Source organism: Anoplopoma fimbria, chromosome 12, assembly GCF_027596085.1.
Source record: "Anoplopoma fimbria isolate UVic2021 breed Golden Eagle Sablefish chromosome 12, Afim_UVic_2022, whole genome shotgun sequence".
NCBI classification, from domain to species: Eukaryota; Metazoa; Chordata; class Actinopteri; order Perciformes; family Anoplopomatidae; genus Anoplopoma; species Anoplopoma fimbria.
The window spans coordinates 10,656,419-10,682,981 of NC_072460.1; the positions used below are offsets into that span (position 1 = coordinate 10,656,419).

General features: G+C 40.3%; 1 protein-coding gene across 1 annotated transcript; it reads left to right on the top strand.

Moving 5' to 3' along the window:
* Window positions 1-25,433, top strand: cntn3a.2 (contactin 3a, tandem duplicate 2). Its single transcript, XM_054609066.1, has 22 exons — window positions 1-56; window positions 648-783; window positions 3,685-3,860; window positions 5,344-5,439; window positions 5,591-5,794; window positions 6,665-6,767; window positions 7,082-7,266; window positions 8,105-8,241; window positions 9,388-9,517; window positions 10,026-10,176; window positions 10,405-10,532; window positions 11,862-12,035; window positions 13,486-13,599; window positions 18,175-18,333; window positions 20,027-20,176; window positions 20,343-20,413; window positions 21,071-21,305; window positions 21,792-21,901; window positions 23,389-23,575; window positions 23,789-23,901; window positions 24,057-24,225; window positions 25,336-25,433. Exons 1-22 carry the CDS (start codon window positions 2-4, stop codon window positions 25,431-25,433), a joined length of 3,081 nt encoding a protein of 1,026 aa, XP_054465041.1. The 5' UTR covers window position 1.
* Window positions 25,434-26,563: the final 1,130 nt, after the last annotated feature.

Consider the following 26,563-nt stretch of genomic DNA (forward strand, 5'->3'; position numbering starts at 1 on the left):
TATGACGTTGCCATGGAAACAGCTTCTACTGCTATCAATCATCGACTGTCTGGCAGGTAAACCACCTTTTTATATGAGCAATGATTCTTTCACGTTTGGACATTTACAGTTGCGGAATGATAGCTGAAGAGGTGAAAATCATGTCAGTGTCAGAGATGATAGGATGGCCCGGGTTTAAAGGGCCACTCCTCAGTATTGACTTCCATTCACAGCAGAGAAACAATACTCTCAATCTTTTTCTTTACTGCCCGGTGATTTTAACCTGAAACTGTTGCTTCTTTGTCTTGTATGTTTTCCTTGATTTAACTTACACAAACCACAAAGCAAAGGAAAAGATTAAAACGTATTGAAGATTTGACTATTTACATGTAATGTATAGCAATTTAACAATGGATGATTTGTAATGCAATTAGTTTTTTTCTGATGAATCTGCACTTTGCGACAACTCAAGATGATATGAAACGTACAGTGTTTAGACACTTCATATTTTCAGTAATGCCTAACCTCCCATTTTGAGAGAGCCCCCCTATCTGACCTGAATATCCTATTTCCTCCAGAAGAACGGGGAATTATGGTGGCCGAACTTTATTAAAATGGCACCTTTTTTTTTTATTGTTATGCTCAGACCATTGCTGTTTCTCTGACAGATTGTCTGGACAGTGGATCATACCATGGTCCAAGATGGAGGATGGAGCCCGGTGACTTGTTCATTCCTATCGACTCCATAGAAGAAGAAGCTACTCTGACGTGTGACGCAAAGGGAACGCCACCTCCTCAGTACAGGTAGGAACACATTCAAATGAAAGTGTATGTTTACTTTAACGTTTAAACCAAGTGAATCCTATAACCAATAATCCTAAAATCTGTTTGAACACTGGATTACACAATTTTCCCTACAAAAACGTTGTATTTCAGTGGGTAGTAAACATCACCATTTATTGCTTCTCTTTGTTCAAACTTAGAGGGACTCCAGCACAGAATCAGCAGCACTTGCTCCTCTTTCTCGCTATTCATCACTACACTATCATTAGTAAAAGCATTCAGTGTCTTAAGAGGACCATGTTTAATGTAAAGTACTGTGAAGGAAACATAACTTTAGGATGTGTAAGCGAGTATAGCACAAGAGTGGTCCTTTCTTGGTTTTAAAGTCTGCATTACAGTAAAGAGATGTCTTTTTCCTGAATTTACAGACTGATCAAACTGTTCTATTATCTGCCAAATTTAAGATTTTCCACATGGAATAGGCAGAAGCTTTCTCTCCTTTTAATTTTCTCCAAATTAGACTGAATGCACACAGACACTCTAAGCAGTGGCGTCATTATGGCTTGACTCATATTGACTAACGCGCCGCCAATCTGCCTGTTGCCTCGCCAGATATTATCTTCAGCCACACACGTGTAGCATCTTAATGCATCTCTAAATCCCCTCTCATAAAAACACTGTGAGACCAATGCAGGTTGCTAGACACCATGTTGGCTCTAGCAGGCATTGATTACAAGTGTCTTAGGCGTTCAACAGCGGACTTACTGCGGCACAGCCAGCACAGACGAGCTGGAAGATAGTGGCGTGAAGTATGTACCCTCATTATTTACGGCTTTTTACATTCACCGCCTAAGACCGGGTATTTCCATGTACTGATTAAAGGTGAGATGAGCATGTTTAACGTGCTGTCTTGTCGAGCGGGCTGTGCTGGGCACTGCAAGTCCTCAACACCTCGCTGGCTCCTCTCTTGAAGTGTAAATAGGCTCACACTGCTCCCTCCCCCCTCCTCCCTATTTCTACCTTCTCCTTTCCTCTGCCAGCCCTGTCTCTCACAAAGAGATGAGACTTTCATAGTATGCACACTGTAGCGGCATAAAAACTCATGGAAGAAAACCACATCTTATGGAAAATCATCTTCTCCCCGTGGGATCATAAAAAAGATGCATTTTATTTGCCTAACCTTAACTTGACCTGAAATTTGAAGCCTGAGGCTCTGAGCGGCAGGATGATCCAGAATACCTGAGTTTCTATAGGTTCAGATTGTTGGACAACATGTGCTCATAAAAAGAGTCTAAGGCAGAGTAATTTGGTTTTGGAGCTGCTATTCAATCACTTGCCCATTGCACTTCAAAACAGGTCAAAAAGAGGAGGAAGTGGTGACTCTTGTTAAAGAGCTGAATGCACTCGACATCAAAACGCATACATGCATGTATCACCAGCCGAGCCAACCCTTTAGGTATTCATCGTACAGACAAGTCTCTCATACTGTATAGCCTTAAGAAATAAGGTTAACCCCAAAGCATAGATAAAAACAGCTGTCAAGTCTAAGTGTCTGGAGTATGGCAGCAAGCACTCATCTACATTCGATAGTTTAGATATTCTTTAAGAAATTATTTTGGAGGTTAGACTTGAAAGCTTTTGGATAGTTGGCCATTCTGCCCTCCACAGCTTTCATTTCCACTTAAGTGAAGTAGAATAGCAGAAGGTGGCTGAAGGAAAGAAATTGTTATTTTGTATGCTTAGGGAGAAATGATGGAAGATTCTTGAAAAGTGCTATGTCCTTGAACCCATCAATACTCCATTTTTGAAGAGCATTCACAAAGAGATGAGTGTTGTGGTGGATGAAAGTGTTTTCTTCCTGAATAATGGGGCTTGTTTAAATCAATGAATTGATTTAATGTTTTTAAGAGTTCTTTTAGGTGATTGGTTTATTTGATAACACAATCTTAACCTGCTGTGCAAAGTATTTTTTTTAAATGAAGGATGTGATGGAAGGTGAAAGGGAGCATGAGAGGCATCCTTTGTCACATGAGCCCCCTGTTACCTCTTGCCAAGTCCTAATGTTTTGTCCTAATGAGAAGTCAAAGGTGGAATAATGTGACATTATGTAAATATAATGTGACAGAGAAGGGGTGATTATGGTTAAGACTGATGATAATATCTAGGATGGCTTCTAAAACCTTTATCTTCTGCTTTCTTTAAATAGCCAAAGACAGCTTTGTGTGTGATACTCTAAGATTAAACTTTAATGATCCCTGCGGGGAAAATGGGATAGCTGCAGCAGCAAATAGTAGTCGAGCAAAATAAAGAAAAATAGATAAGAAGCAGAAATATACAATATAAATAAGAAATGTGCATTTTAAGGGTTATATAAACACGCAACCAATATCCCAAGAGCATGTTATAGCTATATGGATTACAGAATAACTTGATTACAGGAACAAAGCAATATGCAAAATTCATGGAACATTTACAGAATAAGAAAGGTAGAAGCATGAAATCATCAAAACCTTGCATTTTATAAAAAATGTGAGTCGACAACAATTTAGGACTGAATAAAAAGAGAACAGAGTACATTCAAAAGCTTATCCGTGTATTTACTTTTGACAGATCTACACACATTTATTCACTTACTCTGACTTTCTGACTTTAGAAAAATAGTTCTGTTCAAAACTTTGTTAGGGAAGTTGTAGCACTGCAGGAAAATAATTCAATACAAACATCGCAACCGTAAAGTTCATGCTGTTCTTGCTTCAACCCACGAGCCTGCGAATTCTTCGACACCAGCACAAATGTACACTGTATTATTCTTGCTTCAAGTGAGTTGTGTTCTTCGCTCACCTCCTGTCAGACCACCTTGGTCGGTAGAAAGAAATGGACAGTGTGCTTTGCCAGGGACTGATGGTGTCTTTGCCCTCACAGATGGTCATTGAATGGGACTCTCATAAATCTGGGCCTGGATCGCCGGCGGCGTCTGTCTGGGGGCAACCTCATTATAAGCAGTCTGGACCGCTACCAGGACGTAGGAATGTACCAGTGTATGGCGTTCAACACTGTAGGAGCGATCCTCAGCAGGAGAGCCAGTCTGCAGTTTGCCTGTAAGTTGAAGTCAGTGTTTGTCACTTTTTTATTAGGAAATGGTATGGAAGTGTAACTGCACTTAGCAAATAATGCAGACACACGCTGAACTAGGTGGCCGATATTTGCAATATTTATGAGTGCTGCAACAATAAATGGGGGCAGTTTGAGTGTGACGACTGTTCTTTACTCATGATCGTACATGCAAACAAAAGAATGACTACTTTACTTTTACTTGCTTAGCTCTGTAAAAAGTCTGGTGTTTTATTGGATATTCTCTGAGGTAAAGTAGTCAACTAAATTCCTAAATGTAGTGCATGATGAATACCTCAATAAGGGCTGAAACAATAGTGTACACTGACTGAATTATAATATTCTTTTTTCTACCAAGAAGACTAATGAAAATTACGAAAAGAAACAGTGCAAACATGGCTTTTTATTAAAACTGCATTGCCCAAATATAAGACTGTATACACAAACTGATCACACATCTTTGGTGGTGAAACCAGCAAAACTCTCGAGAAAATTAAGAAATGAATACTTACTATTTCTTCTATTCATGCACATCTTAACTAAAGTACATTTCACACCTTCTCTTGGCGGGATCCGGTCATGCAGATATTTTTGGATGTATTTGACAAGCTTTTAAGATAAATACTGTATATATATTAAAAAAACAACAACCACGATGAGTGTTTGGAGAATTAATGTCTTGGTTACACTGTATAATCTAAACGCCTCTCTGATAGAAGTTTTACCTATTTTCGCCTTCAACTAAATATAGTCCAACTGAAAACTTTGAAACTGATTGAAGCGAAGATTGTCGATTATACACAGTAACTGGGAGATATATCTGCATGGCTAAATACCACCAGGGTCAAGTAGGAAAATGTCTGTGGTCTTTTTGTGATCCTGATCCTTTCACTATTAACATGCACTGAAAAACATACGTGTTTTTTATATGACCTTATAGAATAATAATAAGAAATTGTTACTTTTTACTAACACATTCTAGCTATACTTTACCACAGTACACTATAGCTTTAGTTAGAAAGCTACCTTGGTCTTGAAGTATTAATCTTAGATAATTTCCATATTTTCTTTTTCTCTTGTGTTATGGCCTGGTTTAGGGGTTGCAGCCTGTACCGAAAAGCAATGCTCAGCTCTCATAGACATGTACACAACCGGAGTTGTAACCCATTCTAGTCTAGTTCTCATGTCATACAAAAAAGTATATCTAATATCGCATTCAGGTCCTGAGCTAAAATTTCTGCACTGTATTTTCTGTGCTTTACAAAACCCCCCTATGAGCAAGCCCTTTTCTGCCTGTCGCTCTGTGCCTCTCCCTCTCTCTCTCAGGCATTCACCGAAGTTCAATTCTCATGACAATTTCCTTATGGGCTTGTGCCAGTGTGTGGCTGAAAGCTTTTGCTCAACTCTGTTTCCACTCCGCTATGTGAAATCCTGCAGTGATCTTTCTTTTCATTTTTTGTCTCCCCTCAGACTTAGATCATTTCAAAGTCCACACCAGAAGCGCAGTGTCAGTCCGCGAGGGACAAGGAGTGGTGCTTCTTTGTGGAACGCCCACTTCCTCAGGAGGTAAACATTCATCTCAATCACCAACTGTGCAGTTCTTTAAAGTTCTGGTGTAGATTCAAGTATAATCTTGTCACCTTTTTTATAATCACATCTAATATCACATTGCATTCTATCCATAATCATCTCATTTGTGTCCCTGTTTGTCCTCCAGACCTTACTTATGCCTGGGTCTTCAACGAGTACCCGTACTTTGTTCAACAAGACAATCGGCGTTTCGTCTCCCAGCAGACGGGAAACCTTTACATTGCCAAGGTGGAGCCCTCCGATGTGGGCAACTACACTTGTGTCGTGATGAACAGCATCACAAAGGGGAAAGTTCAGAGCTCACCCACGTCTCTGATCCTCAGGACAGATGGTAAGACACATCCCACAGCCATGATGTGACAAGTATGCCTTTCAGCCATGTATTGAGGACCTTTCCTTTCAAGGTGGCTTTAATCATCGTACTTGCATGAGTGCTCTTTGTCCTGTCGTGCCTCACTGTCGTTGAGTCACCAAGCGCTAATGCTTGTAAGTAAATAGTTGCTCCTCAATGTAGGCCAGCAAACAAAGCACCCAAATCTCTTCTTTGCTGACTTGGCTCTCTTATAATTTCGCATTCCCTTTAAAAGCTTTCCCTGTGCTTTCACTTGAATTCTCAAGCCGCCTCTCTCTGCTCTGTTCTATTCTCTGTTACGCCTTCATAGAAAGAGTGAATAAAGATTGCCTTGGAATGAATTAAACATGAGCCATACGTCACTGGACCATTACATTGAGTGTTCTGGTGGCTCAACCAGTTAGTTTCCACTCAGTGTACTGTACATGTAGCTGAATAGATTTAAATCTCATCGCATCCTCTTCTGATCCCGGCCTTGACTTGTCATAAACACTGATGCAAACAATAAAACACCAGAAGGTTGGGAACTGCCCACTCATGCTTTGAAATGATAGATAAACAGCCAGACTAGCTGGGGGAAAAAAAACAAGATTTCAAATTCAACTCTGTCTATTCCACTAAGAAGAGATTGAAATTATTCCTCGCTGGTATTTCACCGCACTTTCGCGACGGCACATTTAAGTGATGCACTGCTTTGAGTTCACCCATGAGAGAATGTTTGCTCATGTGTCTTTTATTTCTCCTCTGTTAGTTTTACAATGCTATTGTTTGGTCCGTAATGCAAGCCATATTGCTTGTAAGTCATGAATAATGGAAGACTGAGCAAGTTCTTGTGCTTGCTCTTCATAGGAGTGATGGGCGAATACGAGCCGAAAATAGAAGTTAATTTCCCAGACAATGTACCCGCCGCCAAAGGATCAACAGTTACGCTGGAGTGTTTCGCCCTCGGGAAGTAAGCTGGATTCCTTGAAGCATGTTTTCAATCTTCTGCAGTCTTTCATTCCAGACCTCTGGATTTCTATATAGTAAAGTTACTGTGGCAATTATATTCCTTAGAATGTGGCGTCAAGCCGCCATTGGTCTGAAAATCATTTGAGACAGCTTTATTTTTTATGTTGTCGGAAAGGGTTAACTCAAAACCATTCATCAGCAGCGGAAAATACAGTGAAAAGGCTTTTGAGCTCAATCAAATACTTTATTGCAGCAGGATTACTACACTTGAATCATAATCCCTGCTGAGGTTTTTTCTTCCTCTGTCTCTTCCAGCCCCGTCCCAGAAATCACCTGGAAGAGGGCTAATGGCGTTCCCTTCCCCAGTAAAGTGAAAATGAAGTACTCCAATGCAGTGCTGGAGATCCCCAGCTTCCAGCAGGATGATACAGGAGGATACGAGTGTGTGGCTGAGAACAAGATGGGCAAGAACATAGCCACCGGTCGACTGGCATTCTATGGTACTGAGACTCTTGTTTGGCTTGTAATGTAAACAAAACATATTACTGATATTAAGAGTTGTGTAAGATCTTTGTTGTGTTCCATTCATCCTAGCATGTGACATCAAGAACTGGTTAAAGTGGTTGAGAGCTGTTATTCGGTAATATGATAATAGTTATAATTTAAACGGCTCATTGTTATATACGGCGCCGGGGAAAAAAAGTCATTACCTCCTTCTCGGGTAATGAGCACTGTTGGATTTAATTTTACTGCAGTAGTTACATTTGCGGGTTCTTGGCTTACTTCAGCCACTGTGAATTTGTGAGAGAGGGAAAAATGACACCTGTGAAATTGGAATTGACGGGTATGTAAAGTGGCTGCGAAGTGAGCTGTGCTTATTACGAGCACAACACTCTACCCATGAGCAATTCCTGAAAAGCTGTAAATATGTAAGAGGTAAGAAGCTAGGGTGTTGCGTGTGCTGGATGGGAAACAGACCGGGGTGATCTTTTATTATACACAGAATTAAGGTGACAGGTTCGGGGTGAGCGGAGACGTTGGGTGCACTTCAGCCGTCATGAGAGCTTCCTGCTTTGTGGCGAGGTGTTTCGTGCTAATCTGGAGTTGCCACAGGCTGCTGACACATTTAAGTGATGGAACTGAGTGATACCCTACATTCACTCCGCTCTCCTCTTTAGAGAACAAACCTGCTCTCCTTTATGAATTCCACTTATTTGAGCTGTCAATCTACGCACGCTTTCCTTTGAACTATTTTGTATGAGGAATATTTGGTGAGATAATTCCGTCCCCCCTGGTTCTCTTCAGCTATTTCACCGGAGTATATTTCTTTTCCCTCAGCCAAGCCTCAGTGGATGCAGGCCATGAAGGACACAGCCCTGGCCATAGAGGAGAGACTATACTGGGAATGCCGAGCCAATGGCAGGCCCAAACCCTCCTACACATGGCTGAAGAACGGCCAACAGCTACTCTCAGAGGTAAATTGCTGCCTGTCTTCTGCCACCTACCAATGTTTCATTTTAAAGACTTAATCCTCGGCTTCAGCTCATCCTTTCATTTTTTAAGAGAGCCTGGCGTCAAACGCGCGGCTGTTTTTCCGAGTGCAATTCAGAGTGAGATGAGAGGAGAGGGTAAACATCCGAGGTGTGCCAGTGATGAGGCACGGATGTAACTGTCTCTTATTCTGCTCTACCTTGGCAGATTACACAGTCTTAGAGAGTGGATCAGTGTAGTCCCTGGGAGATTGCTCCATTTCATCTGAATGGAGTCGGTGGTTGTTTTTCATTATTCATGGTGCATGTTTTAGCTCCTCCAGATTTAGGGACAATGGGTTTAATCTACTGTGAAATATACTGTATACCACTGCAAACCTTACCTCAGACCACCAGGGAAATACATAGCGTTAAACTTGACTTGACTTAAACTCGACTTGTTGTTGTTTTATTTTCTTAGTAGCATTTCATAATGCTCAGAGCAAGTTTTGTTTTGTCAATAAAAGACCTCTCCTAAAAGTCACTCTTTAATTAGATTTTAAGAATATACTAACAGATGCAGGATTTATAATATGATCAGCATTCTGTTGCTTTTAAAACAGACAGTATTGTCTAGTTTTCATGATTTCAGTTTCAGATTTACAGTATATGGCTTATTGATAAGCATACTATTGTGTAAACACATATTCTTTAATTAAAAAAGAAAGCTTAGCTCTGACACGCAAAACAGAAATAATAAAAGATTGGACTGTGATTCGTTTTGCAAAATCCTTACACGTAGCACCTCAAACAACATTTATTCTATCAATAATGTCTAATGATGCATGCACATGGAAAAATAAATTACTTTTATAACATGACCTTTCATTTTGCCAAACATACACAAATCTTACATGCTCAGTTGTCACTACAGGATATTATTACAAGTGGCAAAGACTGGTTTACATGATGGCAATAACGAGCATTTTGGAAAACAAAAATGTTTAATTCACTGCAACATAATCCTGATTTGATCTTTGCCCAATGACAATGCCTCTAACCCAGTCCAATGCTTATTGAGCTTTCTGCCAGAGTGAAAGCTACCTTTAGGTCTTCAGCAATAATTGCTTTCTTTCATCCTTTTCTTCACAGGAAAGAATCCATGTGGAGGACGGAGTCATGTCAGTGTCGGTGCTGACACTATCCGACGCCGGCATGTACCAGTGTGTGGCGGAGAATAAACACGGCGTCATATATTTCGCTGCTGAACTAATGGTTTTAGGTGGGCTGGCATTTATCTCTCCCTTAAATCCTCCAATCATTGTTGTCAAAGAATCTTAAAGGTCATTTTACTGTCATTCTTAAAGGTTATCTGGATTAGCGGATAATGGGGTCAGCAAAGAGGGTTTTGTGGGGCCAAACGCATTTAAAAAATATTTTTCCCCTTCATGATATCCTGGTTTACTTTGATGTTAAGGTGAGGATGGGGTGTTTGATACAGAATTCCCAGTTTAACAATAAACAGCGAAACCAACAGTAAAACCAATTAAAAGATACAATGTTGATAGGCTGTCTTCTTGAATCCATTTTCTACATAGCAGATAAAAATAATAATCACCAGTAGTGATCCAATTTATGTATTAGTTTTTTTAAATCACAAGTGTTTCAAATGTCAGTCTCCGTTACTTTACGATTTGATGATTCTTGCAGATCAAACTGAGGCGGGCCTCAAATGCCCCGTGAGATTTGCTGCAACCTTGTACTAAAGACAGTTTACTGTTTCCACACAGCCTCTCCTCCAGACTTCACAGGGAACGTCCTCAGAGCTTTGCTCAAAGCCAAGGCAGGCACTACAGTGACTTTAGAGTGTAAACCCCAGGCCTATCCCATCGCCAGCATTCTATGGAAGAAAGGAAACCTGCCCATCCACACCAGTGACAGGTAATGATGCCATAGCATAAGACCGATGACTGTTCAAAGTATACCAACATAACCAGTTAAGTATTTTACCCACCTGCGCCCTTTTCGTTTTGGTATGTACATCGACATGTAGACAAACCAAGAATAAGAGTTTATCTAATGACAAATTTATTTATTTTTTATTTTATATATTCTTTGTTCTTAGAAGTTGTATTGCAAGCCGCTGTCTCTGTTTGTACACTCCTATAGGATCACACTTTCCCCAGATGGAACATTGAGGCTTGCCAATGTGAGCAAGTCTGATGCAGGCAGCTATACGTGCTTCGCTAGGAATAGATTTGGCATGTCGAGTACAACTGGAAGGCTCCTTGTTACGGGTAAGCTCGGCTGTGAAATAGCAGAATGCATCCCACTTAGTAAGCAGAATTTGTCGCTCAGTATGGATTAATGCAGGAGAGAGCTACTGTATCATCAGGAGTTGAGTCAATAACTGGTGGGCCGAAACATAAACAAACTTCAAGTTTTGCTCCGAGGAGCTTGTCAAAACTGGGGAATTCTCTGTCCGCGAGGGACTTTGCATAATTAAGTAACATCCTTAAATGTTTTTGGATCGATTTTTTAAATGTCATTTTTTGTTTTGTTTATTTAGTCATTTTAGGGGGTGTAATGGTTATCTAAACCCAAAGTGCAACTTGAAAGAGAAACTCTTGTCTTTCAGTAAAATTCGATTGAGTTAAGTGCGGCTGCATTCTGCTGCGGCTGCAATAATGCACTTGGAAGGTGTTTGAGAAAATACTCTATTATTGTTTTCCGCAAAGCATTTGAAACAACCAATTTACTGCAACAAATGAAAGTGCCCTGAGTGGAGGCAATGAAAGCGCTAGTGAGGAGGTGTTACAGATGCTGTTATTGTCGAGTGTGTGTTTCCAGTGGAGTGATAGTTGAGTGTTCTCTCATTGGTTTTATTAATGTGCTGAACGCTATTGTCTGCCGCCGTCACTGCCAAGGCCCGTTATATTTTATTTTTTTTAATGGCTGGGTTATTTTTCAAGGCCATAATGCAGTCAGCGACACAGAGCCATGACCCAGACATTGATAATCACCCGCCTAAGAACTGAGGGGACACTTTTTACATGGGATTTTCATATCCCTCGACAGTCTCCATAAGATGTAAGAGTGCAAATCCTTTTCCTTTGTGCTGCACCTTCTTTATTTGATTCTAGCAGATTCATTATCTTGACTTTTGAAGCAGGGCAGACTTAGCCCTATGATTGCTATTGTAGACTTTGAAGCAGGGCCCTTCATTTTGGTCGTGGATGCACAGAGCAGCCCATTACATGAAGTTTTATCTGATCTGCAGTGTATTGTAATTGCTATCAGGATTTCAGAAGATTATTCTAGCTGTGTCAGCCTGAAGTATTAAGCCATTTTAGTAATGGCAGGCTGCGTGTTATCACATTATTCGACTTAAGACTTTCATGAGACCTTCCTTTATAGAGATAATATTCTGCCTGTGACTTAGTGTATTACAGAGCAAGGTCTCCTAAGTGTTGTCTCACCATTGAGGCTCTACTTCAGAAAATCAACAATACACTGCTCATCCCGTTTCATCACGCCATGAAATGTCTCATGTTCTGTGTGAGATTGGCTGTCAGAAATGACTCCCTCTCACAATGTTTTTTTTGGGGGGGGGTCTTCTGGGGCAGATCCAACCAGAATCACCCAGGGGCCAGTGGACATGGAGATCATTGTGGGCGAGAGCATTGTGCTACCCTGTCAGGTCGCCAGTGACCCCGTCCTTGACGTTTCTTTCTCCTGGGCCTTCAATGGACAACTCATCGCCAAGGGAGACGGTCACTTTGAGCTAGTGGGCGGGGTGAGTGACCCGCAGTCATACTTCTTCAGAACGTGTGAATGGGCAGTTGGCACCTCTTCCCATCTTGCTTCACTTCATCCCTGCCATTAGTTAAAAGAGACAGCTGGTGGTTTGACATCTTGAAGATTTACTGTGGCTAGTTTTACTGCAATGGGTGTGATACCATCCTTTTTTTGCAATTCTAAAGTGTCCATGGAGGCATATTAAACTGTGGAAATAGGAAAATCTTTGAACTACTAAATAATTCAGCCCCCCTCAGCATCCAATTGTACGTTTGAGGACGAAAACATAGTTATGCTTTGTCAAAATAGACTTCCTACATACTTCCTACACATAGACACCATCATTCAGGTAAAGCATTAGTTTCTCAGGAATTGTGACTACTCGTCATCTTTTTGAGTACACTTCTCCTACTCGAGCTCAGCCTTTTGAAATAATCTATTTTTTTTAATCTTGATTCTTAAATAATTCTTAAATCCTACTTTGACATGCTGCACAGCTTCTCATAACAGATACACAGATACACATCATCAGAGGTGTCTTGGCAGAGCCTCAAATGACAAAACACTTTCAGAACAACCTCACACCCTTCGAGATAAACCATTCTTCGTGTGTGTGTGTGTGTGTGTGTGTGTGTGTGTGTGTGTGTGTGTGTGTGTGTGTGTGTGTGTGTGTGTGTGTGTGTGTGTGTGTGTGTGTGTGTGTGTGTGTGTGTGTGTGTGTGTGTGTGTGTGTGTGTGTGTGTGTGTTTGACTGACAATGTTCCTATCTGAAAAGAGACTTCCCCAGAAATGTCCCCAGTCCAAAGAGATTATCAACTTAACTTTGCTGCTTCAAGGAAATTTAATTTCCATAATTAAACCACGTTGGCTCTTCTGCCACATTTCCCTGCCAATATCAAGAGAACGATTTCACCACTAATTTACCGTTGCTTACGGGTGTCCTCACAGATGAGAATACAGAGGGCCTTTTTATTTCTCTCCAGTCGAGCAAAATACAGCTGAACTCAATAGTAATAGCTTATTTGTGTAGTTTTTCACAACAGGTCTTGAAGGTCATGATGACAACCTCGTAAGACACAAAAATTCCATTTGCTGTATACAATTTGGCCTTGATCCTTTTCATCCGAGCTTATCTTGGACAGAAGTGTGTGACTAAAATGTAGTGTGATATTCAGGATTTTATCATTATGTTTGCCTTTATGGCTTTGACTGCAAGAACTGTCAAGACAAAAATATCTTTGCTGAAAAATATATTTTTAAAAACAGGCCTTTTCTGGAAGACTGGATTTTCCTCTGCAAAGTCCGAGCTAAATAACTGCAGGATCTGCTAATGTTTTTTGGCACAGCTATTTACTGCACCTTATATATGCCTCACTATATTCTTTAATAAGCTGTCACAAGGTCTGTTATCTTTCATGCTACATAAAGCTTTCTTTCCTCCTTGGTAGACAGCAGCAGGAGATCTGATGATCAGGAACATTCAGCTTTACCATGCAGGCAAATATATCTGTGTTGTGGACACCGACGTGGAGAGCCTGTCAGCCGTGGCTGTATTGATTGTCAAAGGTAAGAAAACCTCTTCTCCGCTCCGCAGTCACTAATTAAAACAGGGCGAACGGCCAGGATTGTTTTTGGATACTTCTTTTATAAAAAAGGGGAAGTTGCAGGTAAATTGTGCTCTGCATTGATCTAGGTATGCGGATATTACTTCTATCAGTTCAAAAAAGAGGAAATTATAAAATCTACTCTTAACTATAAACAGTAGAAGGTAAATGGACTGCATCTATGTAGCGCTTTTCTACCTTAACGGACAAAACGCTTTACAATTTGCCTCTCAATCTCACAACACCCCCACACATCGACAGGCAGAGCCGCCATGCAAGGCGCTGGTCTGTCCTTCGGGAGCAACTCTGGATTCAGTGTTTTGCTCAAGGACACTCAGACATGTAATAGTTATAAAGTGGTTGATAGATGTAGACAACAACCCAATAAAAACATGTCTGTATTCTGTAAGGGTTTATAAACAAAGCTTTGTTTCTAATATATATATATATATATTTGGTGACATAATAAGAATATGCTTTATTGATAATATAAAGAGTGCTTGACTGTTGGGGCATAACAATGGTCACTTATGGTTTTAAACTCAAATGGGTTTTGTCTCAGCTAGTTATTGCAGTGCAACCAAAATGCCCATATCCTCATGAGAATGAATGTGGATGTCATCAGACAGTCTACAGTTTTTATGTTCTGCTTATTTCTAGTAGCAGTCACTTGATTACATCAAATAGAGGAGCCTTGCTTTTCTTTTATATTGCATTCAGCTATGTTTGTGCAAGCAGAGAGCAGAAAAACATGACAGAACTGTGTGAAAATGTTCTCTCTCTTTTTAATGACCAATTTTCAATATTGTGGCAATGTACTTGACAGTGGAATGTTTAGATGCCTGTCTGTGTTCACTCATGCAGTATGTATAACTCCAGAGAGACACGATTGTCAAGAGCTACATCGGGCAGAACAAAATAGAACAAGTTTTGTTTTGTGTTTGGGGTAGAGGCAGATTTGTGTGGCGGGCTGAGTGAGAGAAAGGTCGGTATCTGGCTTTGATCAATACGTCAAATAGCCCAGCAAACTGACATTACACAAATGTGTTAAATGTCAGATGAGGTGAGGGACGATATTGGTGTCAGGATTTGAAATGGATGGATCCAAATCTTTATCTTGTAAGGATACCAGCCGGTGAGAGATTGATTCAGATTGGCATGTTAAAGATCTTCAAGGCAAATGCCATTAGTAAGCACTCCTTTGCAATTGGCTGAGTCCTAAGTGGAAATAAGGCTGTTTCTAAAGAAAAAGCAATATCAAGGCCATGGCAATGGATTGGCCTTGTATTGACTTGGGTGAAACTTGTCTGTGATTCAGATTGTGCATTATTTACACTTCCTGCTCACGGCAGCTGTCGTGGATGTCTCATTGTTTGGATCGAACGGCTCCAAATGTTGGGCGACAAAGCATGGAGCTGGATAGAAAACTAGTCATGGAGGGCAAAGAATGGCGTTGCTTGATCACAACTGCAGACCTCGAACAAACAGACAGTGGTCACATGTCGAGTATCCTGTTTGGAAACCCCCACTACCCATAATCCTACGACCCATGAAGGACACAAGTAACACTTTCAAATAATGTGTAACACCAATTAAGCTCTTGCAGTGTATGAACCTCCCAAGATACAGGCTATTGTCACCCGGTTTACAAAGATGAAAACACGTTTTCTCTCTCACCTCCTGTGGTATCCAGCCATGCGGTTAGTTTTTCTATTTTCCCAGGTTGGAACACATCTATCTCTGAGATGACTGCAAACGCCTCAATACAATGGATAATAACAAGAGGTGGAAGAAGTAGGCCTACTCAGATCCTTTACATAAATAAAAGTATCAATACAACAATGTATGAATACTCCAGACTCCTGAGTCCTGCATAAAATGTCTTACATAAGTAAAGGAATTATCAGCAAAATGTAACTAAAGTATCAAAAGATAAAGTGCTAATGCAGAAAAACGGCTCCTTGAAAGATATTTCATAATCTATATATATGACATTGTGACGTTATTATTATGTTACGAATGCTACTGCAGTTTTAACTATTTTAGATAGTTGTGTCCAGTGGTTCCCAACCTGTAGATGGGTCCGTTCCAAAAAGTCACAAGATGAATCTGAGGGAATATTAAATTATTTATTTAAAATAAAAACTCTGCTAGATGAATTGTTTTCATTTTTATCTATTTCTCCTTAATTTTTGCTTTATACAAAATATTGGGCTTTAACTTTGAAAGAACTGATAAACAACTCATTGACATCTGAAACATCTAGGTATTGCACAGTGTATTGTATTTTATTTTATATTTTATTTACATTATGTCTTAGTCTGCGAAGGAATAATAACTATCAGATAATGCAGTCAACGAAAAAGCACACTTTGTCCCTCTTATATGTAGCAGAATAGAAGTACAGTTCTAAACATACCTTTCACCACTAACAGAAACACATTTTCAGAAAAAGTGCCCATGTCCCTAATTGGAAGTACTTTCTACCAGAAAATGGTTCTGTGTTGTGTGGATTATTCAAAGAAATGTGGACACTGAATCTGCACAGAGATGTTGCTGTTGATTTTTTTAAGATGTATATTTTCAGAGCTGCGAGCAACATAAAAAAGAAATCCCAAATATTTTGGGGTGTAGGCACACATCTTAGAGACAGATAGCTGAAAACCTTGACATATAAAATCAAACTTTCCGCATTTCTATATGGAGATAAACACTCTTCCCTCAGTGGCTGCATTAACATGGGCTCTAAAAATACATTTTTAATGTTAAGACAACAATGTGAATAATGCAGGACTCATTTGCATGTGATAACTGGTGTGTCAATGTGATTGCTCTTTACGTTAGAGCGAGAGTGATCGCAGCAACGTATATATACTTTTATGAAATGACAATGCTGATTATTAGTGTTATTGGCAATAGACGCATTATTTAACCATGTAATATATCAGCCAGTGAAGGTATCTCAGTCATTTTGCTGGGTGCTATTTCCGATCCTGTCTCGCTCCACTCGTCTCGCGGCACTGAAGGTCAATGATAATCGCTCCTGACACAAAGACTCTTGAGTGATCATCTGGATGCTTGTTTTTTCACAATGGAAATGGAAAATGTTTTAGATGCCACTCCACAAGGCCTCACAAACACTCCACCGGGTGGTGGTGGCTATGGAGAAGGTCATGTTATACAGATAACATCATAGTCATTAGCATTCAAATCACTTGGTGAGCACTTCTGCTTGTTTGACAGTTGCGTCGTCATCGTCCTCTTGGAAGACAGCACATAGGTACTGACACAACTATAGGACAGTTAGTAGTTTTTATCATTTTTATTTCAATAGTTTTATTACATACTATTATTCAGATTGTGACGCTGTATATTACAAATTTGCATAATATTCAGTCCAGATCAGAATAATATCACCGTGTCTGTAAGTATTCACAATACAGCCAGATATTAATTTGCCCTGTGCCAAGTTCACAATATAAAGCCCAGACAGTCTGTCCATATTAATAACAGATTATTTGAACACCCTCAAGACACTGACACCACACTCTTGCCTCAGCCAATGAAATATAATTAAGAGGATAAGGAATTGATCCTTGATTGTGTGCCCCATTAATATGTATTACTGAAGCCAGTGTATTAAGGTTTTTTTTAATCAGGAGCTGCTAATGAGTTTTACAAAGATCAATATCTCTAAAGCCAGAGCTGTAAGGCCAAATGTATGTGGGCTGCACGTTCAAGGCTTCTGTAAACAAAAACATGAATGTAGTTCAGCCGTTACTTGTTTAGCATACATGCATTTATAGATTTTGCACGAACATGCTGCATAAACCATTGATTGTGTATTAAAATAATCATTTAACGCTTTAATAATTTGAATATTTTGCCTCAGATTAGGAACCACTTCAGAGGCGGCAAGGAGTGTGAGCGGAGCTAGGGGCGTTATTATTCTGCGGTCTGTCTCACCGCTCTCCAGTGGTCTATTATTTCTGATGAGCCGACACGTTCATTAGAACAGGAAACAGAAGATGAGGCTAAAGTAAAACATCACAACGCTTAATTGGTAGGATAATGAAAATAAATGATAAAACGCTGGTGCTTCAGGGCTATGAGGCCCTTTTTTCATCTTTTACCTTTTAATTTGACTCCCAGCATCTTCATACGTCTGCTGTTTCATCGATCAATTACCGGGAGGAGCATGAAAGGGAAGGATTACAAGTTGGTTGAATATTGGAGGAGAAATCTTGATTTCACTTTTAATTCCTTGTGAAGGGGCGTACATTTCTACTCAAACTCAAAGCTTTTAAAAATGGTTTCTCTCTTGCTAATGTTGATTTCAAGATATAGAGGCATACTAACCTCTCGGAGTGAAATAGTTTATGTGGAGGTTTTCTTTTTTATGCAAATGTATTTTCTGTTCATATTTTCCTTGCAGTACATGTGAGTGCACACATTTACATCCACATTCTGCTGTCTGGTCTGTGCCGTATGTGCTTGTGCAAGTACCTCACAGTGTCTGTGCCTATGATTGAGCCAGGCCCCCCCAGTCCTCCAGACTCTGTGACGGTGGAGGAGGTGACAGACAGTACAGCCCAGCTGGCCTGGAGTCCCGGCAGAGACAACGGCAGCCCCATCACCAATTACCTCATCCAGACTAGGACTCCCTTCACCGTGGGCTGGCAGAGGGTTAATACAGGTGGGCAACGCTTGAAAATGAATATTCATCTTATTCCACACATGATGGTACTCAGATAATTCATGGATCCCCACGGAGAAATTCTCTCACCTCTCTTCCTGCATCAGCGGGGAGGTCAGAGTGTAGGGTCAGATACAGAAAGAAGGCTCAGGAGATGGTCGGGATTCAGGTTCTTTCCTCAAGAGAACAAGAGGTCATTGTTGCTACTTTTACATGATCTCATATAAACCACTTAACGACCTTTACATCGGCCTCGGTCAAAACCAAAATCCTTTTCATCTGCTGAAGTCAAGTCAGTGTGCATGTCTTCTTGAGCTCTTGTTGCTATGGAAATTGAATGCGCTCATTGCAAGTTGCTTAAAAACATTTTATTAGTTTATTTGACAGGGACAGAGCTCACTGTTCCACGGAAAACTGTAAATGGTCAATTTGTATTTGTTGGCCTATGCAAGATATAGAATAAAACAACATATGTATATCTTTGTCTCTTATAAAATTCATATAAACACCATAAACAATGTTTAATAGAGTACGGTACACATCTTTCAATAAGTTATAACAACATATAACACACAGTAGTTAACTACAATCCCTACTAAATGAGAAAATAATTTTAAAAAACAACAAAAAACTTGAGTTAAAGAGGTTAAAATATATTTTTTAATTTTAACAAGGGATCAAATGACTATGGGTAATGTATAAGGGGTTACCTGACTCGGCATTTCCCTTCAGTTCTACAAACTGTTTTACTCCACTCTCACCATCAGGTTATATCAGCGAAGAATGTAGAAACTAGCGGAGTGGAGCATTTAGCACATAAAGAGCCAGACACTTATCTCAAGTGTTGGTAGCGACCTTCCAGTACATTACCTACATTACCAGTACATTACCTATGTCAAATTTCGTCCTTCCTTAGTATAAAGGAATTCAATTCAATTCAATTCAGTTTATTTTGTATAGCCCAGAATCACAAATTACAAATTTGCCTCAGAGGGCTTTACAATCTGTGCACATGCGACATCCTCTGTCCTTCCCTCACATCGGCACAGGAAAAACTCCCCTAAAAAACCCCTTTAACAGGGAGAAAAAAGGAAGAAACCTATGGGAGAACGACAGAGGAGGGATCCTTCTCCCAGGATGGACAGAATGCAATAGATGTCATGTGTACAGAATGAGCAGCATAACAGTTCTTAGATACAACACATTCAATGTATATGACATAAATGATTCATATAATAAGACTACATATAATAACAGCAGCAATTATTACAGTAGAATTATAGCCATGAAAATAGGGATAGTAATGTGACTAATAATAATAATCGAAGTAGCAGTGGGTGTCAGTCGGCTCACAGCAGGAGGCACGACTACGGTCCAGGTACCACAACGATTCATGGAAACCTGCAGAACGAGAAAGCAAAAGGGCTTCAGGGTGGAAGTAAAGCTAAAATGCTTAATGGTACAGGTAATAGTGATAGTAATGTGACTAGTAATAACAGTTGTTAGCCTCAACCTCTGAGCTCATACGGTCCCTTTCAGCATTTTAACACTTGCATGTCAGTTATTTTAAGGTTTTGCTGCCCATTTAATTATCTTGGAATTGTGTATAGATTGGGTTCTCCTCTTTTATTCCACGTGTTCAGCTATTTTTATGCTTGTATTTGTACATTGTACGTTTTCTGTTTTATTCCAGTCCCAGAGCTAATCGATGGGAACACACTGACAGCCACTGTGGTGGACCTCAATGCCTGGGTGGAGTATGAGTTTCGGGTTTTGGCCAAAAACAGTGTTGGGGTTGGGGAACCCAGCCCTGTGTCGGTCAAGACCAGGACAGAGGACGCAGGTACAGTAAATTTGATTCACTTCTTTGACCTCAAATAAATCATTTTTTATCAAATTGTGACTTATATTCAAAAAGAAAAAATGGTTTTAGGATTGCACTACGATCTTTTTCCATTCAACTTTGTCAAGCCTGAAGTGTTTCTTATATGGAGGTCTGTGTTGTGTAGTTCCTGATGCAGCACCAGGTGACGTGGGCGGAGGAGGTGGAAGCAGAGCGGAACTGGTCATCACATGGGAGGTAAGCCATCAGTCTTATGCTCTAGTCTGTTACTCAAAGTGCCTGCAGTTAATCTTTTTTATCCTTGAGTGAGGTGCTTAATATTTCTCGCTAAATCAAACCTCCCTGCTCTGTTGGGCTTGTGGGTGTCATAAATTTTGGGGGCAATTGAAGTCTGGCGCTGCAGTCGTTGTAATTTCTTAGTTAAAGAGTCTGCATGTGAGGCAGCAACAATGTATACACAAGCAGAACACTTAATCTGACAGTTATTGTCATTTATGAGTCCTGGATCTGTGGTGAATTACTGTTCAGCCGAATCTGCAATGCTCAAATCTAGTAAACCAGTAGGGTGGTTGAAAAATAATAGAATGGGGTGGATACTGAATAAGTCATTAGTTGGCTAAATCTATCTCATTATATGAGTTTCTCATTCCATTAAATGCAGAAATAACTTTTAATTTTAAAAGCTGACGTTTTGTAATGAGCTTAGATTTTTTTTTAAATGGCATTTTACTGCTCATTTCATTTCGTCAGGTGGGTCACAAAAGCAATTTGTGGGTCACGCAGTTCTTTTGGCGCCACGAGAGTGGGTGGTGATTATGTCAGCCCAGCGGCGGGATGAACGTGAGTGGCTTGTATATGTTTTAATATCACTATAGTTTTGTGTTTCACTCTCAGCCTGTCCCCGAAGAACTACAGAATGGCGAGAGCTTTGGTTACATCATTGCTTTCCGCGCCTTTGGAGAAGTTAGCTGGACTCACGTGGCCACCTCTGCCCCCGGTGCGTCGCGTTACGTGTACCGCAACGAAAGCATCGCGCCCTTCTCTCCATTTCATGTCAAGGTTGGCACTTACAACAGCAAAGGACAGGGTCCCTTCAGCCCCGTGATCACCATCTACTCTGCAGAGACTGGTAAGGCAATGGACGTGAGTGGTTTTTTTGCAAAGCTACAAAGCTTTCTCAGTTTTTGAAAAGGACAAAGATCATGAAAATAGTTTTATCGCATTTACTGGGCTGAAAGCACTTGATAGATAAAGACACACGCTGGAAAATGGATAATTTGAAACGTATAAAAGAACAGAGAAACGTGCAACATGTTTATGCAAGGATGGGTAAATGGTCTCCAAATATCACCACTCTTTTGAATGGCTATTCTGAAGTGAAAACCAGTTGGCATTTAGATCTATGGTACCTCTCAGCATGCTGAGAGGGGGTCAGTCCGTAGTTGAGTGTTGGACTATTTACCAGCAGCACCTGTGTGTGATGAATCATCCAAGTAGAGATCAACAAGAACGCGGCACAGTCATAATGTAAAAAATTCAAGAGATTTGTTCTGCTTGTCTCTCTGTGCTGTTGGAAGAATGCCGCGATGCTCAGTCTCTTGTCGTCTGTTTTCAGAGCCAAGCGGGATGCCAGCGGGAGTTTGGGCCAGAAGTGTCTCAGCCTCTGAGATTGAGGTGAATTGGCAGGCTCTCTCCTTCTCTCCTGAAAGGGTTCTGGGCTATGAGGTACATTTTACCCTTTTAAATGGAAATAGAAATCACACACACATGCACAACAAAATTACAATGCTTGTCATCACCCCTGTTGTACCTCAATGCCATCACTTCCAAACTCTGCGTCGCCATGGAAATGGCTGTTTCAGTTCGGCGACAGTTATAGACAAAATGATACAGTTCTTTGTACCAACATGACAGAAAAAAAAAACATGTCGGAGCGTTTTTTAAGAGAACAAAATAAAATTGCCTGTCCACATGCCTTTTCAAGTGGCTGTCAATTATGGGTGTAATGATACAGAACTCATGATAGTCTGTGCTGCAATACAAGACCTCGACGCGGCATACCAAGAAATACCCTGCCACAAAAAACTGCATAATTATACCAAAAACTGCCTTCTGTTGTTTTTTTACAGTCTAACAAAGCAGCACCCTGGGAGTGGAGTCTTTTTATTGTTCACTAAATAGAAAAGGAATATTAAATTACATTTTAAACCCCAAAACAGAGGCATTCTATTTTACCTTCAAAAACTGGGACAGCCTGATTGCCTCACCTGCATACTTGTTACTTAATCATCAGGCTGATCAAAGGGCTCTATTATAAGATCCTGTTGTTATTCTTTCTTTCTTTTTCATTTCACATCTAAGCTTCCCCAATGATTTCAACATCAGCCAACATTGAATGAAGATGACAGAGAGGTAGATAGATGGGGGGATAGTATATATTCAGTTTGATGGTTATAAAAGTTATTACTTATTTTATGATTGGTATTTGATCTGTATTATTTTAATTTAAATGCATATCATGATTAGCTGGATTTTCATTAGTGGGGAAATAAATATTCAATTCCGTAATACACAACACAGATTGATGTATTGCAGCACTGAAATGATTACACAATAAATCCATCAGTCTAGCGACAAAGAAATCATGATTGTTCATTTTGATAATTGATGAATCGTTTCAGTCATCAAGCAAAAATGCAAAACTGGTCCTACATCTCGAGCAGATGATGCTTCTCTGTTTTATATGATTGCAAATTAAATACCTTTGTTGTTTTCAAATGCTGGTTGGACAAAATAGGAATTTTGATGGTGTCACCTTGAGCTATTGGGAAATTATAATGGGCTCTTTTTTTGTATTTTTTGACATTTCTATGATTAAATAATTTATAAATTACTCAAAAATCAATTCAAAAAGGATAATCACTCCCTATTGTCCCTCTCTCAGTTGTATCTGAACATAGTGAGACATTCGACAAGATGTTGTAAAGTCCATTGACAAAGGCTTTGTGATGTCAGATCACATATCCTACTGGAAACTCAAAAGAAAATTGTGATCTCTCTTAAGAGGATACACCCAGAGTCAATCTTTAACAACACGAGATTTCTCCCAAGACCCCAGATACAACTACTTGTGCTGTATGTCACACTTTCCTCCAATCCGAAACAATATATCACGGTTCAATCCCAGATGACACGCTCTCTGTCTTGAACAGGTGGTATACTGGGAAGACGACACTAAACCAGAGACCATGGGGAAGGTTAGGGTGCCTTGGAACCAAACCTCTGTCACAGTCAGCGGCTTGGAAGGGAACACGCAGTATTTCCTAACAGTCAGCGCATTCAACACAGCGGGCACCGGCCCTTTCCTCCCCGCAATCAATGTCACCACCAAAAAGCCACGTAAGTTACCTCAACCCAAGATGCCCCTGCTGCTCGGGTGTTTGAACACTAGTTATCATCCAAGTAAGATGGTAGAAACAATATCTTCTTCTAATGTCATTCTTTGAAGTAGTATAATCCCAAAAGAGAAATATGATAAATCTTGTTGAACGAAGTGACAGCCATGTGTTTTAGTGCTGGAATATAGAAAATAATTCTTTCTAAATCATGCAGCACCAGCCCAACCGCCGCTGAATGTCGAATGGTCCCTAATTGGCTCTCAGCTGACTCTTTACTGGGAACCTGTGGTGGCAACGGAGTCGGAGTCAGAAGTTACGGGCTACCAAGTGAGTAACTCTCTCAAATTGGTCCACACTAACATGTTTATTCCTATTGTGAGTGAAGCATGGACCTTACCCGTGTGGTTGCTCGCTCTAAGCTGTCAGACTGTAAGTACATTGCACTATGTGTCACCAACCCTGTTTCTCATCCCCCCATTCAGCTGTCGTACAGGAGACAGAGGCACAAAGAGGTAAACACACTCACAACAGCCAATTGGACGGCAGAGCTGACGCTCCCTGAGGAAGATGACGACTACATCATCCACATCCAGACGCTGAGTGAGGGAGGGCTGGGCCCGGCCTCCGATCCCATACGGATCCACCAACTAAGTAAGCTTGTTGTTCACAGTTGTGGTGGTTAAAACATGAAAGTTCATGGAATAGTTTAAGTTCGGCTTGCCTCTCAGATGGAAGAAAAAATATATTTTCAGTACTGAGTCGTGGCACTGAAATATGCTGATGCCACCATGTAGAGAAACACAACAGCAAGGCAACATTTGACATTTAGATTCACCGGGACCTCAAACGCTCACAATTTCAATTTTTTGTTATATACCCGCTCTTGTAAATGAATTCACTTAGCACTTTTTTGACCTGACAGGGACATTTTGTTCTCCGTTGACTCACCATTACTTGTCTCCCCAGCCACCCTCGTCGGGCTCTTCCCGGCTTATATTTTTGCAGAAATATGCAGTGCAATCCATCTCTGTCGCAGAGGTTGACTTCCTCTTTTAGTAGATGCTATTACTGTCCTGTGGGACTCCAGGGGGGCTCCTCTTCTGCTCTAAATGCTAATTTGCATTGTTGATATTCTGTGTTGATTACCTGGAAATAGCAGTTGAGAGAGATCGAATTCTACACTGGCTTCTCTTTTAAATTTCATTTGAAAAATAGGCTACTTTTTTGGTTACTGCAAAGAAAACGATGTGGCCAAAACACATTAGCAGGCAAAACAGAGTGCTGTGTTTATAGAAACTAGTAGCTCTGAAACATCAGAAGTGGTTCAGGAGTGGTCTTTTTGCTTAAATAATATATTTTTTTTCCCAGAAAGGGTTTTTTATGGATGTCATTACAGAAAAATATTCAGTGATCCATAGGAGCTAATTGACTCACTTAAATCATACCTGAGAAACTAGTGATTAGAGCAAACTGCATCAGGCACCTAACTCCCTTAATACATTTTTAACTTACATTCGCAGTCATAAGCCAGGACATGAATACATTTTTACCACATTTTACATTCCCCTGCTAAACATCAGTATGCATGATTTATGATTTGGAAATTTAGGTATCTAATTTTCAGTGAGAAGACAAATCTGTTTTCAGCTGTGTCTACAGGTAATCAACAAAGCTAAGAGCTCAAACTTAAGATAAGGAAAACCATACGCCACCTCCAGCAGGTTTCACATCAGATAATTGTGTGTTTTCTTTGTGTTCCAGGTATGAGTGCCCGCGGCTCCAGAGCTTGGAGTGTGTACATCTCCCCCCTCTCACTGCTCATCGCCATCGCAATATCAACATTCAGGTCAACGTCGTGACACCATGACAAACTCTGCTCTGTTTTTCAACCTTCTTATTGGTATTTTTTTATTGAATTTGTGAAAGTTGCTGAGTTCTTTTCTCTAATTTTTGGAGGTGACCACATACTATTTTGCAGTGTTAGATTGCGGGTATGAGGCAGCACAAGAGCGGAGCGTGCTGTCAGGCACTTGATTAACAGTTAATGCTTGAGCTTTTTCTTTACACAGGTCTGACATTTTTGCAGGTTGGAACAATGCTCCATTTCAACTCTTTTGTTTCGACTCTAGATTGATACAGATGCCTTACTTCCATCCATGTGCCAAAGTAGTTTCAGCCTTCTTGTTCTTGCTAAGACAGCTGGTTTCCTCAACATTTTATTCCTCACAGTTTCTCATTATTGAAGGTCTCATTGTACCTTGCGTAGGGCCGTGATGAGAAGTTGTGTTTGTATTTTTGAATATTTTCCGTTTTCCTCTCCACATCTGAATTGGCGAGTAGGAACATGTTTATTCACCCGTGCCCGTGCCTTTGGAGATTATTGTAACGCCGCCACTCATCGACACTAGTCAGTCTGTGTTCCAGAACGTTCTGCAACCGCCTTCATCTTAACCTGCTCCATTAAAGTTGTCCCAGATGAAACTCATAAAACAGCTCAGAGTGCCAGTATTAGCCATTTACCTTTTATCATTTAACTGTGGAGAGCTGAATGTGTACCATAAGGTTTTAATGGCTCCGACCAGTTATTTTAATGGCCCGCTGATTGATGAATTGGACTAAACTCTGCATTCACAAAGATTACATCTGCCTGTTTACAGCAGTAGAGGGAGAGGTATACGACTGCCAGTGTATTTCCTTTAACAGTAATGCTGAAACAATCAGTCATTCACCAGAAAATAATCAACAACAAGTCATTTTGGTCATTTATCAAGGGAAAAATGTCAAACAAACCGAATAGGGATGCTTTCGATTGCAATCCATTTGCCTCCACAGAATCCAACTCGGCGGGTATTATCCCACTTTATACCATGGCCACATGCCAACCAACTGTCAACTGTCATCATAATAGAAATATCATTCAGGCATTCAGTTACTTATATAACAATATTATATCACTTTTCTTTTATTACTGTAACAATATCCCCATATG